The 24,051-nt window shown below is 42.9% G+C and overlaps 1 protein-coding gene across 8 annotated transcripts in view; it reads right to left on the bottom strand.

Moving 5' to 3' along the window:
• Nucleotides 1-24,051, bottom strand: part of DMD (dystrophin) — a 3,186,583-nt gene that overhangs the window by 25,794 nt on the left and 3,136,738 nt on the right. For 6 of the 8 annotated variants that reach the window (XM_044284724.1, XM_044284718.1, XM_044284720.1 and 3 more), the window contains 5 exons: nucleotides 19,709-19,774; nucleotides 12,004-12,069; nucleotides 7,501-7,659; nucleotides 3,196-3,439; nucleotides 138-261 (listed from right to left, as the gene is read on the bottom strand). In XM_044284724.1, the coding sequence (XP_044140659.1) occupies nucleotides 138-261; nucleotides 3,196-3,439; nucleotides 7,501-7,659; nucleotides 12,004-12,069; nucleotides 19,709-19,774 (659 nt within the window). The remainder of the gene's footprint in view (nucleotides 1-137; nucleotides 262-3,195; nucleotides 3,440-7,500; nucleotides 7,660-12,003; nucleotides 12,070-19,708; nucleotides 19,775-24,051) is intronic. The other 2 variants (XM_044284721.1, XM_044284723.1) reach the window with 1 other exon arrangement.

Consider the following 24,051-nt stretch of genomic DNA (forward strand, 5'->3'; position numbering starts at 1 on the left):
TTCATACTGTTTTTTTCCTTTAGTCCACAGGAAGCATTAGCATATAAAACATAAAAACAGAGTACTGAAAGTGATAAATGTTTCATGAACCTTTTTGCTGGTGATAACAAGCATTTTCCCATAGCTAACATTCTTACCCATGGTTTCAGATGTTTGGCTGCCAACTACACGAAGCAACATGGGCTGGTTGCTCTCTGATCTCTGCAGCGAGGGAGTAGGAGAGGAAAATGTTGTACCATTGACCTTTGCCTCAGCTTGCGGCTAAAACACAAGAAAAACGGAAATAAAGGTTTCTGCTTGCAGGAATCTGCAGTCAAATCAATGATTTGCAGACAAAACATTGAGTGTCAAGTCCAACACATGTCAGGATTGCATCCCTTAAGTGGGTACATGCTGCTTGGAAGAAGAGAAGCAGTGAGACAAGTGATTAGCTCTAATTTCTCCTCTGCCATAACTAGAACATCACATAGTCTGTAGCTACTAAGCGTTGCAACAGTTATCCGCAGCACCGCAGATACAGCAGCCTGGCATCACTGATTTCATACACAATAAGCCGGCGCCATCATATTCTAGCTGATTGATTATTAAGAAACCGGTAGAATCTTGATATTTTATGGCAGGAACTGCTTTCCCTCAATGTACTTATTTACCAGACCCCTCCGTCAAGGGTGAATTATCCCAAGTCATGTGGCGATTATATATTAAACTAAACACGGACATGCTCAGGCTATTCAGAGCAGACATGTGACCAACGTAGTGACCCAGAGCACAAGATTTTTTTCTGGAAATGATTAAATCCCTGTTTACCTTTATGCAAGATTCAAAAACAGACTTAAAAGGGGTTTTCTGGAAGCACATACACTTAAACACCATGGGGGTCATTTATTATCCTGAAATACTTTCAGGCGCAGATTGTGGCTCAACGGTCAGTTGCGCAGCAATCTTCGACTGTTCCTTGCTCAGGCCAGGTCTGAAAAAGTTGGCGGGAAAGGACCAGTAGGTCAGTATCACTCGTAGGCGTAGAAAATGGTCTAAAAGCAAGGAAGTGGTCTTATATTTAGGCTGGTGCTGGATGCGCAGATGTTATGTAGAGGCCTGCGCCAGATTAAGACCCCCCATTTTCCTAATGTATCTTCTTTCCTGAAAGTCTGCTGCTTGCTGGCTCAGCATTCTGGTTAAGCATTTTGCACTGGATTTTCTGAACTTTTGGTGACGTGTCATTTCTGGGCAGGGCAGAGGATGGCAAGTCTGGGCTCCTATCACTGACCCAATGGAGAGTAGAGTAGGCGCTTCAGGTGGTGATTGATCTACAGGATTGAAGCAGCCATGGCCAGAAGTCACAGAGGTACGCAAAAATACTGTGTGGCAATTGATTCGGAAGGGAGCCAGAAAATGGATGAAAAGGGATCGAAGGGGCCTTGGGACCGATTTAGCATTGAGGGAGACTTTTTAAAAGAAAGCTAAAACAGACTGGTCCTGGAAAACCTCTTTAAAACAAGAAAAATGTATCAATACATATTTTATTTAACAATTTATATAAACAGTTGAGTAACTTTATAATCATATTTTATTACTTCTCAAAATTATCCTGACTTAGAGTCTCAATTTTAACTCCTTTCCCAATAATATGGGACAATAGAATAATATGGACAAGCTTAGCTTGGCTATGCTTCTGGGATAGAATACCTCTATAAACATACGACATGCCATGGACCATGTTAAAGGGTTTCTGTCATGGGAAAAATTGTTATGTAGCTGACTGACATTAGCAATGTGCTAAGGTCAGCAGTACATAACAGTATGTTTGTTATCCCCCTGCCTGCTGCCGTTCTATTAAAAAACATACTTTTATAATATGCTAATGAAGTCTCTAGGTGCAATGACTGCGTTTCTGCAGCCAGCTTCCTCACTGCGCCGATTACGTCACAGGCCTCCCTGGCAGCAGCCGCGGCATTATGAGGACGATGTGAAGAAGGACGTCAATCAAGTGGACCTGGGCGTGCCAAAAGGCGAGTAGACCAAGCAACGCCCTCATAGCACCTAGAGGCTTCATTAGCATATTATAAAAGTCTGTTGTTTAATGCAGTGTTTCCCAACCAGTGTGCCTCCAGCTGTAGCAAAACTACAACTCCCAGCATGTGCGGGCATGCTGGTAGTTGTAGTTTTGCAACAGCTGGAGGCACACTGGTTGGGAAACACTGGTTTAATAGAACGGCGGCAGGCAGGGAGTTAAACATACTGTGATGTACTGCTGACATTAGCACATCGCTAATGTCAGCTACATAACTATTTTTCCCATGACAGAAACGCTTTAAAAAAACAAAAACAAAAAAAATCTGCATGAAGCATACATGTTACAGGAAGGCTCCAAGAATTTGTAAAGGTGCCTAGTTTGGGTCCATACACAAAGACATATTTCACCATGAGACCGAACAGGTTGCTTAAAGTGTTTTTCCCATGGTCCTTTCCTTGGTCTTTCATTACCGAGATAAGAATAACCTGAGCATGCCGTAGTTAGACGGAGTTAAGGAATTGGCCAAACGGGCTGGACTCTGCTCTTTCTGGAACTCCCATAGCAGTCAATAGGAGCTAGGCCAACAGTGAAGGAGAGCTCGATATGGGGTTTCCGTAATTTCTGAGTTACTGGAAACAGTGTAACTTGCTGTGCTACGCTGTTTGCTTAGCTCCTATTCACTGAATACAAGATACAAAATAAAATACAGTATATTTTTAAAGTCTCACTTCACTTTTTGTAGATTAATTCTACATGTAAAAATAGTGTTCAGAGGTAAAGATACATTTTCATGTAAAAGTGCAAATTATGCTTACTTTTCTACCTAGTATCATCTCTGCTGTAAAGATTCCAAATACTTAATCTTTTAAATACCTTTGCCATCTAATCCAAACTCCCATTATGATTTCATAATGTCTTTTCATAATTCATATTATTATGTTAAATTGGGTAACAAAGAACATAGTGTGTCGGCGAGCCCGAGAGATGAGGACCCACCTGTAAATCTTAATATAGTAATAGACACATGGAGATACAAAGGTACTAGTATTCAGTATGGGCAAGCTTTGCATCTCCCACTGTTTGCTCAGTCTTTAATCAAGCATCCTGCTGAATGTACCTTTCATATTACAAACTTTATAAGGATTTGGAGGAAGATCATCTTGATGCTGCTGAAGACATACCTGCTCTAGCAACTGTCTAAGCCGATGCAATTGAGACTCCAGTTGCTTGTTGTGATCTTCCAGGATTTGCATTCTGGCTTCCAGACGTCCTTTGTGCTGGCGCAGTAACTTGGCTTCTGCTATGAGTTCTGCATCTCGTGGACTCTGTGGGGAGGCTGGCATCATTTCTGGAGGGGAAGGTAGTGGGGACAACCCCTTATGGTCATGCTGCTCCTTCAGTCTATCATACTCCGATTGTAAATTTCTATAGAACAAAATATGGAGAGAAGACAGAACGAAGTGAGCCGTCAACCAGGTATGAACTGAAGGTCAAAACAAAAAGCGTATTCACTCAAGAACTGCTCAATGCCCTATTACTAAACTAAATGTTTGGAGCACCATATTTGAAAAGGATTTAAGGGGTACTAAAATTAAACTCTAAGGCTGGGTTCACACGAGCGTGTCCGGATTAGGTCGGATGCGTCTCTGTGTATTGCGACAAACCCGCACGAGTAGGTACGCAATTGCAGTCAGTTTTGACTGCGATTGTGTTCCGATGTTCAGTTTTTATCGCGCGGGTGCAATGTGTTCTTCACAGAAGTTCAGGTTTGGGTTCGGTGTTGTGTAGATGTTATTATTTTCCCTTATAACATGGTTATAAGGGAAAATAATAGCATTCTGAATACAGAATGCTTAGTAGGTGATCAATTGAGGGTTAAAAAAAAAGAAAAAAAAAAAAAAAAAAAAAACTAACCTGCTCATCTTGATCGCGTAGTTCCCGGTCTCTTCTTTACTTCTTTAATGACGAACTACCGGCTAGGACCTGTGGTGACGTCAGATCACATGCTCCATGGTGATGGACCATGTGATTGGAGCATGTGATCTGACATCACCACAGGTCCTTTAGCCGACAGCTCATCATTAAAGAATTAAAGAAGAGACCGGCAACTACGTGATCAAGAGGAGAAGGTGAGTTAATCATTTTTATTTTTTTAACCCTCAATTGATCACCTACTAAGCATTCTGTATTCATAATGCTTTTACCCTTACAACCATGTTATAAGGGAAAATAATAAGGTGAATAGACTGTCACCTAGCAACCATGCGTGAAAATCGCACCGCATCCGCACTTGCTTGCGGATGCTTGCGATTTTCACTCAGCCCCATTCACTTCTATGGGGCCTGCGTTGCGTGATAAATGCACAATATAGAGCATGCTGCGATTTTCACGCAACGCACAAGTGATGCGTGAAAATCACTGCTCATGTGAACAGCCCCATAGAAATTAATGGGTCCAGATTCAGTGCGGGTGCGTTCACCTCCCGCATTGCACCCGCGCGGAAATCTCGCCCGTGTGAACTCAGCCTAAAAGGGCATCTGTCACAAAACAAGATAACTTGCTGTTAGGACATGTACTAGAGATCCCACAAAAGGTGAAGTCCAAAGGGTGCATTCCTGATCTTTATATTGGAAGACTGCTTGTTCTTCTGTGCTGTATGCAAATAAGCAGTTCTAACCAATGTACCCCTTTCCAGTGAAGCCGACTGGTCAAGATGGTTAATGGCCTTAAAGAACTGGGGAAGCCATCTGCTTTATGCAGATGCTCCCATGAATTCTGATAAATGTGAGGGCTTCATCTAGTTGCAGATGCCCTCCAGGTTTTAACTCATTCCCAAACCTGGGTAAATTACCCAAAATTGGGTAAGCAACAACACATAAACCCATCATCCAAAGGGTAAAACTAAAAATCACTTAAAGGGGTTGTGCCACTAATAACACTATCCCTTATCCACATGATAGGGAATAATATGTGATTCCTGGGCTTTAGGGCGATGGACCGCCACCGAAAGGGGGTCTTCAAATGCCTCGGAACTACCCCATGAGAATGGAGCAGTGGTGCATGTGTGATCACAGCTCTCTTCACTTCTATGGGACTCCTAAGTACAGCACCCTTTGATGGGGAGAAGTATTATTAGTGGCACAAGCCGCAAAGATTGCCATGTGTACTAACATATTTCTGAAAAGTATTTCTAAAAAAATGAAAAATTAATAAACTACCAATTGTGGCGTAGAATTACCAAATATTTGTGTCTGATAAAATGTTCAGAGAGATTTAAAATAAAGACATTGCATCAAACATATTGTATGCTTCAGATTTTTTACTGATCTCTCTTCACTTTTCTGTGCAGTTAGTATTTTATCTAAACTGGTTAAACAGCATTTTATGATAGGTGGTTTGGGGTAATGAAGGAAAAATATCACTGTGTTGATGAGGCTGTATGGTGATAGTCACAGAAAATGACTGCTCAATCAATTACTAGCTAGGGTGGGTTACTGCAGGGGTCAGTGACTGGCTGTGTTGTCAATGCCTTTGTATCGAGAGGAAGCAATAAGTAAAAGTTTGAAGGGGAACTTGGGTGGTGTTGAAAGCAGATTGATGAAGTGATGATTAAGTAAACTTTTTTTACTGCAGTTACAGTCTATAAAATACATTGGAAAGCCATAACTTTTAACCTATCCTTAAAAGGGGTTCTCCGGAAATTAAGAAAATAAAAATACTTAGAGGACTTTGCATGGGTCCAGACATTATAAACTAAGTATCAGGATATGTAGGGCATAGAGCAGGGATCTAACTGCACTTACTAATTTTTCTGGGCGCTGCTCTGTTCGCCCACTGTGGCCCCCGTTGTATTCTCCCGCCTGGTATGCTAATTTAACCATCGGTACAGGGAGGAGGAGACTGCCCTGTTTATCAATGTCTCCTTCCCCCTGGCTGTAGCACTGTCCAACTACAAAGGAGAGCGTCACAGCCAAGGAGAAGGCGATTTATTTATTTTTTCTCCCTGGCTGTGACGCTCTCTGCTGCGATTAGAAGCACTACAGCCAGGGAGAAGCAGACGCCCATTGAGAAACAGGGCAGTCTCCTCCTCCCTGTACCAATGCTAAAATTAGCATACCAGGCAGGAGAATACAACAGGGGGCCACAGCAGGCAAATGGAGCGGCGCCCAGAAAAAATTGTAAGCAGTTAGATCCCTGCACTATGCCCTACATATCCTGATACGTTTATAATGCCTGGACTCATGAAAGGTCCTCTTTAAAATATTACTTTATTATAAATATATTCCCAAATACCTTTCATTAGTTATAATGGTTCATTTTGTCTAGGGAGCAATCATCAGGAGAAATAAAATGGCCGCTGTCCTATTAGTACACACAAAACCTGTCCTAATCACACAGCAGGACAAGTTACTTCACAACACTGAGCTAAAGAGCGACTCATCCTCCTCTCTGATCTACTTGTCAGGGATTATGATCCTGGATACAGTTAATAAGATCTTCAGCTGAATCTCTGGAGGAATAGCGTTCATGAGGAGACGAAGTACAGAAGAGGGTCGGGATGTGAATAATGAGCAGCAGCGTTTGTATGCAGTCTCTATTACCACAGTCTGTCCTTTCCGTCCTCTCTGTACTTTATGTCTCCTCATGAGCTCCATTCCTACAGAGATTCAGCTGAAGATCATATTAAAATTCATGACAAGCAGAGCAGAGAGAAGGATGAGGCAGCTCTTTAGCTCAGTGTTGTGAAGTAACTTGTCCTGCTGTGTTATTAGGGCAGGTTCTGTGTGTACTAGTAGGATGGTGATCATTTTCTTTCTCCTAATGAATGCTCCCTGGATAAAACTAGCCAACAATCAATATTTTTAAATCTGTTACTTCTATTGGTGACATGTTCTGGGAATGTACCCGTACGTTGCTCCACGTACTACACAATGGACAGAGATAAGTAGTTCGGGCAGCAGAGCTGATCTGGGGGTGTGCAGGGTGCAAGACCCCAGTGATCTGATAATGATGGCCTATGCCGAGTATAGTCCATCAATATAAAAATTCCCCTTTAATCATAATGTAAACTGCACATTTCGTTTTTAGGATGTACACTTCCTGTTAGTGAATAGAAGATTGTTATTTACACTCAGAAAGTGAAAAAAATCAATCTCAGGTCTCATTCTAAGCAATCTCTGTGAGCCAAACACCGCAGCAGTACAAAATATCCTTCATTATGTCGAAGAAGCCTTTGATTCTACATCCAATTAAGGCTCCCATTTTCTAAGAACACATAAGTGGCCTCATTTTTGCTTCATTTAACATACGACAATTTCAGAGTTTTTCAAACACTTTTCTATGAGGGTAAAGATGTTGGTTGGGAGATGGATCACAAAATTACAATTGCTCCTTAAACCTTTAGGTGAAGTAGCCATGAAAATACAATTACTGAACATGAAAGGGAATTCTAACATCCAGATATTACAGATAATAACCGCACGCACCTGTTTTCCTCTTCCAAGTCAGCAAGGATCCTCTCAAGCTCCCCTCGCTCTTCACTCTCCAAGGAGATAAGTATTTGGGCAGGGCTCCGGGGCTGACTCAGTGGGGACTCTTGGTTCAAGCTTTGGCAGTAGTGCTGGATAAGCAAATGTTCATCATCTCTACGAAACACATAAAGCAAAGAATTAACACTCTTCCATCACATTCTGCAGGGCGTTCTAATGCCCACTAATAAAAGATGATTACAATTTCTGCGGATCCCAGGACTCAAACTCTCATTTCTCTGCAAGCAAATGGTTATTTCTGAGCCAATAAAAAGTACCTTGAATTTCACCGTTATTACACTAGTATTGGATAAATGATCTCTTATTGGTCGGTAATCTTGTTAAATCCTAGTTAACATTTAAATAAAGATGCATTCCAGTGTGGGAGGAATGCTACACAGCTAAACACTTGCGGGTAGCTGAGCAGCCTGCTTTTAATTGTGTAATAATTAAGCACAAATCACTATTTAGACACCCAGCAATTATTTATCTTCCTCAGGCAAAATTATTGTATTTGCATTAGTTGCAATCTATAGTGAGATGGAGCAATATGTCAATTGCCATTAGTCTTTTATCACCTAGCAAATCTTTCCTATGAACAGGCAAGCAAGGGAAATTAATCTAAATCACCAAAGCACGAGAATACTAAAAAGGGTACTTAAAAGAATCAGCAAACATGAAAAGATAGCATTCATAACGCAAGCTGGACTATTATCCCCCATGTATATTTAAACACCACCATTTCTTCTTTTCATGTGTACCCTGCCTTGAAAGTCGTCCGTCAGAGTCACGTTTCTCCACTTGTCTTACTGGATCCCTTTTGCCTTTATCATGTAATACATTTGCACCAGTAGCAGTTTCTTGGTTGGCCCTTTCATCCTCTGCCGATCGTTATTAGGCTGGGGCTACACCTAGCATTTTTGTAGTACATTTGATTACTTTTATCTCTCATATGAAATCTGCAGTACAGATGACTGCATACAATTCAGTGTACTGCTTTGTACTTGAGTTGTAATGTAGCCTTATGTGAACCCCTAGGGAGGAGGACCTGTCACCTCTCCTGACATGTCTGTTATAACAACTACATGCATTCCTTCCTCATGAAATAATTCTAGCCATTGCTCTGTCATTCATGCATGAAGTGTAAGAATAAACTGCTAGAAGTTGCAATAAAGGTCCAACTGAGCGTTACAAGATGGGGGTGTGTGAACCTATCCAATCAGTGATTCCAGTGGTAGACTATGCAGGGACACCCCCCCAGTTGGACTCTACTGCAGACAAATTATTCAACCTCCTAGTAGGAATAATAAAGGAAGGACAACAGTTACATGAACAGATGCTCCAGAATTGTTATTATATGGGGGATGCAAAAAGTTACAGACATGTCAGGAGAGGTGACAGATCCTCTTTAAAACCAGTTGTGCTCTCCCTTGCGTAGTAAATTATCACCTCACCCCCTTAAAGCTGCTTCTTAGTTTTATGCAGGGGCAGCTAACTAATAATAGTGGTCAATGGGCAATGGGGGAGAATTGTCAAAACTGGTGTAAAGGAAAACTGTCTCAGCTGTCCATAGCAACTAATCAGATTTCAATGGTTTCTTTTGAAAATTAAAGGTGGAATCTGATTGGTTAATATGGGCAACAAAATCAGTTTTCCTTTACAGCAGTTTTTTTTTTTATCGCCCTCAATGTCTTTGGTAGAGAATGCCAAGGACAGTGACGCAAACAGAAATTTGATTAACAATCTGATTTTCATCTGTTAGGTTTTTTTTCTGTACAATCTTAGCTATTGGACTTGTTGGCCAATTGTAAGGGCTCCTTTGAGGGGTTGGGTAACTGTATGGCAACAGCCATACATTATCTATAGTGGTTAGGAAACGTCCTGGAAGATATGACGGCAACGTGGCATATGAGTCCCACAACAAATCACGTTAAAACTGGAAAAAGTCATTATTTTTAGTGCAGATTTTGAGTTTATATCTGAAGTAAAATATTTGGCTCACAATGTGACTGAAGTGCATTTTGACCCCTTAGTGACAATTTTAGTTTTAAGGACCAGTAACGTTTCCCTTTTTTTTAATGTGATGTTGAATACTTTTGCGTTAATAAAATGTATTATGGGAGTGATACTAGGGGTGGGCGATATGGCCTAAAATCTATATTGCGATATAATTTTAAGCATGTGCGATATGCGATATATATTGCGATATATTGTTTTCTATATTGGGGGGGGGGGTGTTTAAATTTTATTTATTTTTTACTTTTTATTTATTAACTATTGGCCTCCTTAAGGGCTAGAACCCTTGTCATATTCACCCTAATAGAGCTCTATTAGGGTGAATAGGACTTTACACTCTCCCTGCTGCCCTGTGCATAGTGCACACAACAGCAGGGAGCTGACCATGGCGGCAGCCTCTGATCTGCCCCCCTTCCCCAGCCTCTGATCTGCCCCCCTTCCCCAGCCTCTGATCTGCCCCCCTTCCCCAGCCTCTGATCTGCCCCCCTTCCCCAGCCTCTGATCTGCCCCCCAGCCTCTGATCTGCCCCCCAGCCTCTGATCTGCCCCCCTTCCCCAGCCTCTGATCTGCCCCCCTTCCCCAGCCTCTGATCTGCCCCCCAGCCTCTGATCTGCCCCCCAGCCTCTGATCTGCCCCCCAGCCTCTGATCTGCCCCCCAGCCTCTGATCTTCTCCCCAGCCTCTGATCTGCCCCCCTTCCCCAGCCTCTGATCTTCTCCCCAGCCTCTGATCTGCCCCCCAGCCTCTGATCTTTTCCCCAGCCTCTGATCTGCCCCCCTTCCCCAGCCTCTGATCTGCCCCCCTTCCCCAGCCTCTGATCTGCCCCCCTTCCCCAGCCTCTGATCTGCCCCCCTTCCCCAGCCTCTGATCTGCCCCCCTTCCCCAGCCTCTGATCTGCCCCCCTTCCCCAGCCTATGATCTGCCTCCCTTCCCCAGCCTCTGATCTGCCTCCCTTCCCCAGCCTCTGATCTGCCCCCTCTGGTAACGCAAACCCCCCCTCCCCAGTATTAATCATTGGTGGCAGTGGCCACAGGGTCCCCCTCCTCCCCCCCATCATTGGTGGCAGTTTGCAGTTCCGATCGGAGCCCCAGCAGTGTAATGCTGGGGCTCCGATCGGTTACCATGGCAGCCAGGAGTCACGCTGCTGAAGTCCAGGCTGCCATGGTATGTTAGTGAGCAGAGAGCAGCGCATTATACTCACGTGCGCTGTGGCCGCCGGTCGCTCCTTCTTCTCATAGGTCTGTGCGGCGCATTGCTAATGCTGTAAGCATTAGCTATCCGCCGCACAGACAGAAGAAGGAGCGACCGCCGGCCACAGCGCACGTGAGTATAATGCGCTGCTCTCTGCTCACTAACATACCATGGCAGCTAGGACTACAGCAGCGTGACTCCTGGCTGCCATGGTAACCGATCGGAGCCCCAGCATTACACTGCTGGGGCTCCGATCGGAACTGCAAACTGCCACCAATGATGGGGTGGAGGAGGGGGACCCTGAGGGATATGGCCGGCACATTCATTGGTAGTGCAGTGGCCACAGTCCCTCCCCTCCTCCTCCTACTCTGTCCTCATTGGTGTTCAGCGGCAGCCGCGCACAGTGGGGAGGGAGAGACTCCCTCCTCCTCCCTCCGCTGTGCCGGCCGGCTCAGAACATGGTGCGCGCGATCATATCGCGGTCCGGCGATATAGGCGATATGGCGAAAATCCATATCGTGGCCCAAATTCATATCGCATATCGCCTATATCGCCCACCCCTAAGTGATACCTTTATTGACTAACCAGAAAAAAAATATCATATTACAAGCTTTCAGAGCACAAAGGCTCTGTCTTCAGGCAAACTTAAAAATGGAAGACCACCTTTTTTCTTTCATTCACCTGTATGAGATTTTGAATTTTGCGGGAATGTTTTTTTTTGAACCATTCTGGGCTACATGTAGTGTATTAGATAAATTGTATTATTTATTAAAAAAAATTGGGGGGGGGGGGGGAGATTCTGTATTTTACTACAGCTTCTGGTAATTCAAGATATTTCAAGAAAGCTCAAGAAAAGGGCAATATACACATTTAGCTTTATCCAACACACCTGACTATACTAACCACAAAATCCTTTTACCCCTTCAGGACCCTGCCATTTTTCACCTTTTTCACAGTACATCCTGTTTTGTAATACATTGCATGTCAGCTTGTATGCCAACAGCCTGCCTGTGAGACCGAGCCTAAGGGCTGGATCTCACAGGCTTCCATAGAAGGCAAGCAGACATTGGGCTTGCCTTCTCTGCCATCGGGTCCCTGCAGCGTGGGGACCCGATAGAGATGCGGAGGGCACCCGCACCCCGTGGTCAGCTTAAGGGTCCTTCAGGAGATAAAATACACCCGTTTTGATGCCCATTTGTTTTTAACATATTAGCTAGTTGTGCGGTGACCAGATTTTCTATGCAGATATACGTACATGCTTTCATTGGGTGAAATGCTATCATTTAGGTAGGAGCCATTGCTATTTTCCATTTCAGCTAGCCTGTTGAAACATAAGAAGAGACGGTGGTTACAAATGTCAACCGTGCAGCTTTGGATGTACACCAATTGTTAGCAAAATGACGTATGATCATGGTATAATAACAAACTGATGTGTCTCCTTTCAATACTTGGATTTTCCATTTTTCCACATGCCATAACTATTAAATTACTAGAAGAATAATTTTACCGTACTTTCTATTGTTGACTAAGGATAGGCAAGTGACTACTTTGAATCCAACAAGCATTGACAGAGAGCACCATATTCTGGTCTAGATATTTTCAATTTTCACAGCGATTTTTTTTTCAGGCCTCTTGGTGTTGCATTAGGCAGTACATCACATTGCCTATCCACAATGGATACCACTTAACCACTAGGTACTGACTGGAGAAATACTAATTAGGGTACTTTCACACTTGCACTGTTGGATTTCGGCCTGCCAGATCCGGAAATCCGTATGCAAACCGATAGCATTCGTTTCCGGATCCGGCTGACAAATGCACTGAAACGCCGGATCCATCTCTCCGGTGTCATCCGGTATATTTTTTTTCACATTTTTAAAGGTCTGCGCATGCACAGATCGGGAAACCGGATCTGGTTTTCTGGAACACTTGGTACCGGATCCGACATTAATACATTTTAATGGAAATTAATGCCGGATCTGGCATTCCGGCAAGTGTTCTGGAATTTTAGCCGGAGAAAATACCGCAGCATGCTGTGGTATTTTCTCCAGCCAAATACTGTAAGAGTGACTTAACTGAAGACATCCTGATGCATACTGAACGGATCACTTTCCATTCAGAATGTATTAGGATAAAACTGAAGCTTTTTTTCCTCGGTATTGAGCCCCTGTGACGGAACTCAATACCGGAAAACTTTAACGCAAGTGTGAAAATACCCTTAGTAGAGCAGCTTGAATATGTAAGAGGTCAGTGTCTGGAAACAATACAGCACTGCAAGCAACATGATGAAACTCTTTAAAGGGGATGCGTAACCAAAATTTTATCTGCTAGTTAAAACAAGATAGTGACACTAATCTGTTTTATTTTTTTATTCTATTTTCTGAACATGACTATGGGGTCGGCCATCTTGCCTGAGCTATTCTTAACAGCATTAAGAAAACTGCTTTACGGCAGCCACATGGTCCATAGACACAATGGTCAGGAAGGGACCTCATTGACAGACCAAGAAGTGGTGACTATCAGGCTTACTGGCCTGTGGGAAAAATGCAGGATTTTTATGATTTTTGTTTAAATATAGATAGTGACATGGAAAATTTAAAATCTTAGCAAAATTTCTTTAAAAATATGTTAAACATAAAAACGTGATTTTAAAAATATTTCATTTTTTGATGACACATTTCCTTTAAATATTGCCCATTAATCTCTTCTAATTTCTTAACACTCTGGCTCCTTTCCAATTAAATTTTATTGATCACATTGCTATACTGTAGCTGAAAGCTACATTAAGAATTTATTTTTTAGTGTTTTTCCATTTCTAGTATAAAGATTGCTGCATAATTAGTGTTTTCTGTATGTTTCTCTAGGAAACCTTGCTCGGTTTTTCCATCCTAAAGGCTTGAATAGAGGGGTCTGTGCACATGCACTACAGACTCTCCATTCAGTCTAAGTTTAGATGCCGCGGCCAAGTCTCCAAAGCTGGCAGTTGCAGCAATGCAATTAGCTGCATTAGTCGCTCGTACACTTGGAATGGTATGACCGTGACCATGCTCCATTCAAACTCCTCCTTCTCATGATCATGCAGCTTAACGGTACAGGGGGGGGGGGCAGTCAGATCAGTGTGGGTCTCAGCAGCTGGATCCCACCAATCTAATCACTAAGGCTACTTTCACACTAGCGTTCGATCGGATCCGTTCTGAACGGATCCGATCATAATAATGCAGACGGAGGCTCCGTTCAGAACGGATCCGTCTGCATTATTTTTAGCATATAACAGCTAAGTGTGAAAATAGCCTAGTACGGATCCGTCCAGACTTTCAATGTAAAGTCAATGGGGGACGGATCCGCCTGAAGATTGAGCCATATTGTGGCATCTTCAAACGGATCCGTCCCCATTGACTTACATTGTAAGTCTGGACGGATCCGCACGCCTCCGCACGGCCAGGCGGACACCCGAACGCTGCAAGCAGCGTTCAGCTGTCCGCCTGTCCGTGCGGAGGCGAGCGGAGCGGAGGCTGAACGCCGCCAGACTGATGCAGTCTGAGTGGATCCGCTCCATTCAGACTGCATCAGGGCTGGACGGCTGCGTTCGGGTCCGCTCGTGAGCCCCTTCAAACGGAGCTCACGAGCGGACCGACGAACGCTAGTGTGAAAGTAGCCTAATCCAGCGGATATATGATAAATGTATTTGGCTGGAATACACCTAATTTATTCAGCTTTCAAGATCGCAGTCACTTAACGGTATCTTACAGAAGATTCAAATTGGCCGATTCAGACAATTTTAGTGGTAGCTAAGCATTTTCTATTGTTGCTAACAAACATCTAAATATCAAATGTGTTGTATATAGAAAAATTATGAACACACTGTAAATAATTATTTCAAGGTTTTTACGTTTTGAAACCTTTACATTTGTGTTGCACGTAAGTTTCACATAGCAGAAACCATTCTGCTCCGGCTCTCCATACATACAGTACAGACCAAAAGTTTGGACACACCTTCTCATTCAAAGAGTTCTCTTTATTTTCATGACTATGAAAATTGTAGATTTACACTGAAGGCATCAAAACTATGAATTAACACATGTGGAATTATATACATAACAAAAAAGTGTGAAACAACTGAAAATATGTCATATTCTAGGTTCTTCAAAGTAGCCACCTTTTGCTTTGATTACTGCTTTGCACACTCTTGGCATTCTCTTGATGAGCTTCAAGAGGTAGTCATCTGAAATGGTTTTCACTTCACAGGTGTGCCCTGTCAGGTTTAATAAGTGGGATTTCTTGCCTTATAAATGGGGTTGGGACCATCAGTTGCGTTGTGGAGAAGTCAGGTGGATACACAGCTGATGGTCCTACTGAATAGACTGTTAGAATTTGTATTATGGCAAGAAAAAAGCAGCCAAGTAAAGAAAAACAAGTGGCCATCATTACTTTAAGAAATGAAGGTCAGTCAGTCCGAAAAATTGGGAAAACTTTGAAAGTATCCCCAAGTGCAGTCACAAAAACCATCAAGCGCTACAAAGAAACTAGCTCACATGCGGACCACCCCAGGAAAGGAAGACCAAGAGTCACCTCTGCTGCGGAGGATAAGTTCATCCGAGTCCCCAGCCTCAGAAATCGCAGGTTAACAGCAGCTCAGATAAGAGACCAGGTCAATGCCACACAGAGTTCTAGCAGCAGACACATCTCTAGAACAACTGTTAAGAGGAGACTGTGTGAATCAGGCCTTCGTGGTAGAATATCTGCTAGGAAACCACTGCTAAGGACAGGCAACAAGCAGAAGAGACTAGTTTGGGCTAAAGAACACAAGGAATGGACATTAGACCAGTGGAAATATGTGCTTTGGTCTGATGAGTCCAAATTTGAGATCTTTGGTTCCAACCACCGTGTCTTTATGCGACGCAGAAAAGGTGAACGGATGGACTCTACATGCCTGGTTCCCACCGTAAAGCATGGAGGAGGAGGTGTGATGGTGTGGGGGTGCTTTGCTAGTGACACTGTTGGGGATTTATTCAAAATTGAAGGCATACTGAACCAGCATGGCTACCACAGCATCTTGCAGCGGCATGCTATTCCATCCGGTCTGCGTTTAGTTGGACCATGATTTATTTTTCAACAGGACAATGACCCCAAACACACCTCCAGGCTGTGTAAGGGCTATTTGACCATGAAGGAGAGTGATGGGGTGCTGTGCCAGATGACCTGGCCTCTACAGTCACCGGACCTGAACCCAATCGAGATGGTTTGGGGTGAGCTGGACCGCAGAGTGAAGGCAAAAGGGCCAACAAGTGCTAAGCATCTCTGGGAACTCCTTCAAGACTGTTGGAAGACCATTTCAGGTGACTGCCTCTTGAAGCTCATCAAGAGAATGCCAAGAGTATGCAAAGCAGTAATCAAAGCAAAAGGTGGATACTTTGAATAACCTAGAATATAAAATATTTTCAGTTGTTTCACACTTTTTTGTTATGTATATAATTCCACATGTGTTAATTCATAGTTTTGATGCCTTCAGTGTGAATCTACAATTTTCATAGTCCTGAAAATAAAGAAAACTCTTTGAATGAGAAGGTGTGTCCAAACTTTTGGTCTGTACTGTATATATAACTGATGCAGGTTCACAAGGCTATTATACAATTACAATGTGCTCACTGATAGCATTGCATGTGATTTGTAACACTGAAAATGATATGGAATATACCCACACAATGTCCAATCTGATAAAAATAAAAAAATAAAATAAAAATGCATACCAACAGCAAATGTAGCTTTGTTAAACAAAAAATCTTGCAGGAACTATTTTTGACCATCGTGAGGACATATTTGATATGTAACACATCCTATATCAGTGATGTCTAACCTCCAGCACTCCAGCTGTGGTAAAACTACGACTCCCAAGATGCACACTTGCTTGGCTGTTCTCAGAACCTCATAGAAATGACTGAAGCATGCTAGGAGTTGGAGTTTCACCTCAGCTGGAGTGCTGAAGGTTAGCCCTCACTGGCCTATATGCCAATTGAAAAATTTAAATATAAGTGTTATAATGCGCTTACAATGTAAGGGCTCATACACACAAAAACATTTACTTTCCGTGTCCGTTCCACGGACTGCATGCGGAACCATTAATTTTAATGGGTGCGCAAAAAAAACGGAAGTTACTCCGTGTGCATTCTGCAAAAAAAAAAATAGAACATATCCTATTATTGTCTGCATTGCGGACAACGATGGTACTGTTCTATTAGGGGCCCAGCTGTTCCGTTCTGCAAAATACAGAATGCACACGGATGTCATCCGCATTTTTCTTTTTTTTTTTGCGAATCAGTGTTTTGCGGACTGCAAAATACATAAGGTCGTGTGCATGAGCCCTAAAGAAAGTCCATCTATTAATAAAATACACAGCAACACTGCAGAAAGGCACACAAAATCCATGTCATATGCTTCTGAGCATTTGTCTATCTGCTGCAAGCAATTTGGAAAAAATGAAGAAAAGGAGCTTGACATTCCCAAGGAGTGTACCATTATTCCATTCATACTCATGAGCAATTCTACTGAAATCACAGTTTGGTTTTAAGATAACGTTTTGATTTAGAAAACCCACTTCAGATACCCCATTTTAAGTTAACAAAAGAGAATCCCTCAACTAGACCCTCATTAAAGGAGGGCAGTTACAAAGGGCCTTTCTCTATGACAGACCCAACACGTCCTTACATTACATGGACAGGCTGCTCATTTCAATGTACACTGTGTAATGCCTCATTTCCCCTGTGGTGGCGCTGTGGGGGAATTGAACACTTGCTGCCAGATTCCCAATAAGGTTACTGCTGATTTTTGTTCAACGAGACTGGATTTCTTATATTTGCTAAATAGCAATTGTTCACTCCGCTTTCTTTTGCAACTAGCAGAAGCTTCCTATTCCGTCTCACAAAGTCACTTCTTGTCATAGCAACAGTAACAGTGAATTTCAATAACCTCTAACACATAACAGAAAAGGAACATGCTAACAAGCTCAGAAGTAACAGGCATAAAATCAAAGATCAAACAGAAAACGCCTGAAACAAACCTGCCACATTGTCAGACATTATACCATAGGTGAACACTAATGTGCATGCATACAGGTGGGTGGGGAGAGAAGGATATCCAGGGATAGCCTTCACAAAGAAGGAAAACACATTTCCATACTCTTCACATACAGAAAGATTGAGAAATTGTCCATACCTTTATTATTGTGTGATTACAGCGGTGCCGCCGCCAACCACCCGGCTGTGCAGGGCACTGCAGCACATCTTCATTCACTTCAAGGGGGCTGCACGAGGTCCCTGCATAGTAGGTGACTGGTGCAATGCTCTGCAGGGGACACAGTCCTACAGCAGCGCTGCATTCCTATCATTCTCGGGATCATTGGTAGTCTGACGTGATGCACCATTTATAATGTGACAGCACAATCTAGCAACAGGGAAACCCCCTTTAAAGAGGACCCATCACCATAGCTAGTTTTCTAAATTTTGAAATTCCCCATAATATATCAGGGGTGGATCTTATAACCACCGTTCTTCTGTTACTCGCACTAGAAATTCTTTAAATAAATTGATAACTGTTACCAGTTGGGGGTGTGCCCATCTTTCAAATCAGTGCTGACAGTATCAGACTATGTAGGGACACACCCCTGTTACAAAGGGAATGTGAATGCCCAGTTTTCAATTTACTTATTAACAGCTGAATGGCACGATACATAGCTCGGAGAAAACATTATCCAAAAATATTTCATGGGGTCTACACATAGGGGGTCACTTATCAAAGTGGTGCAAAGGAAAACTGGCTTAATTGCCTATAGCAACCAATCAGATTCCTCCGTTCATTTTCCAAAAGGAGCTGTCCAAAGTGAAAGGTGAAATCCGATTGGTTGCTATGGGCAACTAAGCCAGTTCTACTTTACACCAGTGTGGTAAATTACCCCCATATTCAAATTCCTGCTCAAATTTCTCAGTAAGCAGTGGCATATATAAAATAATTAAAATGTATGCTTGTCCCTTACCCATGCACATTTTAATAACTTTTGAGGCAACTCCCCACCACACGCTTACTAACAAAAAGCGTTCCTGTGTAGAGGAGACTCCCGTACAGATGTTAACCACCCAATAGCGAAAAGGGAAGGGAGCAACCAGGACTTGGCCTCATGTTCTGCCTCTAAGGCCTCATGCACACGACCGTAGTTATGGTCCACATCCGAGCTACAGTTTTTGCAGCTTGGATGCGGACCTATTCACTTCAATGGGGCCGCAAAAGATGCGGACAGCACTCCGTGTGCTGTCCGCATCCGTTGCTCCGTTCCATGGTCTGCAAAAAAAAAAAAAAAAAAAAAATAATAACCTGTCCTATTTTTGTCCATTTTGCGGACAAGAATAGGCAGTTATATCAATGGCTGTCCATGCCATTCCGCAAATTGCGGAACGCACACGGACACCATCGCTGTTTTGCGGACTGAAACACACACAACGGTCGCGTGCATGAGGCCTAAGGAGCATCTGCACCATTTCTCTGGTGCCCTAGATTTCTTGCAGCTCTTCCAATGTGCTCCTCGCCACTGGGAGATATGGAGATGTGTTGGCTCAACTGAAGAAAAGCAGCCTTCAAGAAGAACATCCGTATTTGTACTTACAACCAGTCACACATACCCACACGCACTCACTGGAATTTAATTTACAGAGAGGAAATCTAACAGATATGATTGAAAGAAAGAGCAGAATTAAGGTGCACACATTTTACCGCTTCATTTCTCAGGCCCTGATGGGTAACAGGCATGAAATGCTAGATAGAGGTTCAATGGCAGACTGACACATAGGAAAATCAGTGAATCATTGCAGAGTATGGAAGTGGCTCTAAAGCCTCAGAAGACTTTTCTGATGGAATGAGCTAAACGGTACAAGGCTCTCTGGTTTAGTTTGGATGCTTGTGCCATAAAGTCATACCTGCTAGCATAATGTTCAATTCGTGAGTGAGTGTCATCGTGTGATAGCTGGGGAGATGAAGCAGGGCTGTGGAAACAAGAATTTAAACACAATTCAATCTTTACATTCTGAAAGGTGCTCGAGGTTCATTGTGTCATGGACTACTTACTCCTAATAAATTCAGACAAGACTGCACTTCATGTTGTCCTTTGTCAGTGTCAGAACTCTGCCATCACAAGGCTACACTTACATTTTCATGCTCAGTACACAGCTTCTTCCACGTCAAGATGCATAGATTATATTCCAACATACATTAACTAGCCATAAGAAAGTAAAAAATATATACTTTAACACAGACCACTACATAACCTAAACGTAAAAGCTCACATTTCACACAGGTGTCCAAACCAGTGATGAGAAGTACGCTTCCATTATCCATCTTACATCTTGACAAACCTCACTAAGAATATGCCCAACGTACAAGCTACCCTAACATACTTGAGACATCAAACCTCTCTGGATATTTCTTTGGCTGACCTTTTTCTATCACTTTTTTTTAATCTCGACATATCATGGCTATCATGTCCTGGATTTTCCAATCTATGTATACCTAGTAGCATTTCCTGATGAGTACTTCATATACTATGGCTAAAATTTATATTTAAAACTCCTCCCCTCAGTGAGGGTCCGACACCCACTAAATCAGACATTGGCGCTGCTGTGAGTGTTGTGGCCTTCTCTAAGCCAGTGATGTCACATTAATGGATCACGTTAATAGAGCTGAGCTTTGATACAATAGATGGACTGTGTGTTGAGCTACTTTCACACTAGCGTTTTTAATGGATCCGTCAAGGTTCAGCAAAAACGCTTCCGTTACTGATAATACAACCGTCTGCATCCGTTATAAATGTAACTGGTTGTATTATCTTTAACATTGCCAAGACGGATCCGTCATGAACTCCACTGAAAGTCAATGGGGGACGGAAACGGATCTGTCCCTATTGACTTGCCTTGGGGGTCATGCCGGATCCGTCTTACTCCGCATCCCAGGGCGGAAAGCAAGCTAGAACATGTTGCGGTTTGCTCTCTGGTCTGGGAACGCAACTAAAATGGAACGGGATGCATTTTGGAACACTCCGTTCTGTTCAGTTCAGTTTTGTCCCCATTGACAATGAATGGGGACAAAACTGAAGCGTTTTTTTCCGGTATTGAGACCCTATGACTGATCTCAATACTGGAAGACTAAAACGATAGTGTGAAAGTAGCCTTAGACCCCACTGATCAGATACTGATGATCTTTCCTCAGGATAGGTAATCAGTTAGATGAAGGTGGCCATATGTATTAGATAATTGTCAGCCAACTCTTATACACATGCATTCTCTGTCAAGTAAGCATATGTCTTCTGTTCTCTGTCCAGTAGGCGATAAGGAGAGAGGAGTAACCTGCTGTCAGACAACTCTGGTTGCAGCTTATCTTCTGTGAGAACAGAGTTTTGGACATGTTGAAATCCAACATCCCTGATCCCTCTTTCCCCCGACATCTGAAGAGTGTTGGGCTGTCAGGCGCCTCTGGTGACAGCTTATCTCCTGGGAGAACAGAGTTTTGGGCATGTTGAAATCCTACATCCCTGATGTATGAAGACAATGGGGGAGATTTATCAAACTGGTGTAAAGTAGAGTTGGCTAAGTTACCCATAGCAACCAATCAAATTCCACCTTTATTTTTCTAAAGGAGCTGTGAAAAATGAAACGTGGAATCCGATTGGTTGCTAGGAGCAACTAAGCCAGTTCTACTTTAAATCCGTTTGATAAATCTCCCCTAATGTATATTCATGGGATATGGAGCTTTGTATCAGAGTGGATGTAAAGATGTAAGTAAATTGGCTGTTCACGTGATGATTCAGAGTTGTCACAGTAATGGGGGAAGTTTTACATTTAATTACCGGTATCTTTTGTTTAATAACTGTAATGAATGTACTGTAACAGCATTTACAGAGAATTGTCTTCACTTTGCCCTTACATTTACACTTCATATAATCCACAGGGGTTTAACACCTTCAGGACTCTGAGATTTTCCATTTTTGCGTATTTTTATTTTGAGGAAAGGGGAGTGATTAACTTTTTTTTTTTTTTTTAAGTAACTTTGGGTGACAATAACTGGCAATCATTAGATTGCCTATTGTGTTCATTGATGGCTAAATAGTCATCATTGAACACTTCATTTGCACTACACCAATACAATGCTGCCACCTAGTGGCCTGTATTGGTATAATCCCGAAATAGACACCGAAGCCTGCTGAGGCTTTGGTGTTTTTCAGTGATTTAACAGGTTCCCCGATCTCAGTCGGAGAACGCTTTTACCGGAGTGGAAGCACGTGACTTCTGCTTCCGGACCGCTCAAATGGCGTGGTCACATCTGACCACAGCATCTGAAGGGTAAAATGTATGCGATCAGCCATAATGTGCCACACATGTGCTGTGGGTCTCTGCTATTTATAATAGCAGAAACCCAGCGGCTATGGCGCCTGCAGCACGCGCAAGTGAGCGCCATGTTTGGGGACCGGACTTTCGCTGTACATATACGGCGGAGGTCCTTAAGGGGCTAATACTTCAGCTTGCTCTAAGCATCCTGCACAAGACTTGTCAGCTGCCATTATTAAAAGCCATCTTTAAATTATTTTCAATGGATTAATGCATTTCTATAGTTATAGAGGACCTGTACCCTCTCCTGACATCTCTATTTGTCACAAACCAGTCTCCTCTAAGGGTGTTGTCTAAGTAAACCCCTTGTTCTTCGAGGGTTTGAATAGGCTTTCCCAATGGGAACACCAGGTTGCTACCTCTTGAGGAGGATTGGCACATGAGGCAGCTGGTCTAGTCGTAACCAGGAGCAACAGTGCAGGACCGAAGGATGAGACAAAGGTGAAATCAAACAAGCAATGGTCCAGGGGAGCCGGCACAGGTACAGGTCAGGCAATCCAGGTAAACCTCTGCAGGACACAATGACCTTTGACGCTCAGGCACCTGGGAAGGGGGCTGGACCACATATGTGCAGGAGGGCTAGGATTGCTCTGCACGGTCACATGTGCTAAGCCCATTAATTTACAGGAAGTGATGCATGCCGGCCCTGAAAGAAGTGCTACAGGGAACAGGCTGGCAGGCATGCTGTGCCCAGGGCTGGAAGGAGACTGTAGCGGATTCCAAGAAGGATGATGCCGGCAAGAACAAAACCCAGGACTGTGGCGGTAAATGGGGAAACACCAGCAGATGATCCCAACCAAACATGGAGCTCGGGACTGCGGTGATAACTAGGGGAACATGGGCAGTAAGCAACTGCTTGTTACATTGTTTCAGCAACTATTTGCATTCTTCTTGTGATAATTCTGGAGCATCCGTAATTGTAACTATGTTATCCCCTTCCTTTATTACTCCTGCTAGAAGTTATGAATGAATTACAAGCAGTTTGCAATGAAATGAAGATCCAGATGGGTGTCACCAGCTGAAGGCATGTCCGACCCCCCATCTGTGCTGACTCGATAATGTTAGCCCGTGCAAGGACACATCCCCAACTGAGAACATCTATATAGATCTTCATTGCAAACTGCTAGCAATTCATTCATAACATCTTGCAGGATAAAGCCACAAAAATAGATGCCCAAGAATTGTTGTTGCAAGGGATATGCAAGTAGCTACTAATACTTCTAACAGACATATCAGGAGATCTTACAGGGCCTCTGAATAGTAAGAAGTAGGAATAGGCCCTAAACGGCTTAAATAGTGAATCTTACGAGAAGAAGACCTGAGGCAAACCACCAAGAGAAGAGGACTAACGGTCTAATGAAATGTAGACATTTAAATAACAATACAGAAGAAAATCTTCCAAGACATACAATATCACTACCATTTCAATTCTTATCTATTTGTTACAGCTTACACAGAAATTAATTGAATGGGGGATTTGACATTTTAGTCTTCAACTATCTCATACAAGAGGCTGTGAAACAAGCCTCATTTTGTATTACACATACCCTAAAACAGAGCAATGATTCATCTCACTAATTCGGAGACCACCAACGAATAACAGGACAGTTGACAGAATAGCCAGCCCTCCTAAGGGATGACTTTACTTTTTGGGATGGAGAACAGATAGTTACGTGGGAATAATTTGTAAAAACAAAGCAAGGAAAATCTATGTAGAATACCTGATTGCTTCCATTTAAAGTACTGCATATTTGCTTGGGAAATTTATGTAATTCTGCCTGTTTACATAAAATGTGAGAATATATTCTAAGAAACAGAGCGGTAATATGCATGAGTTTGATGCTAGAATGCAAATCTTGTCTGTTCAGACTGCATTCCATAAT

The sequence above is a fragment of the Bufo gargarizans genome, chromosome 3 (genome assembly GCF_014858855.1).
Source record: "Bufo gargarizans isolate SCDJY-AF-19 chromosome 3, ASM1485885v1, whole genome shotgun sequence".
Classification (NCBI taxonomy): Eukaryota; Metazoa; Chordata; class Amphibia; order Anura; family Bufonidae; genus Bufo; species Bufo gargarizans.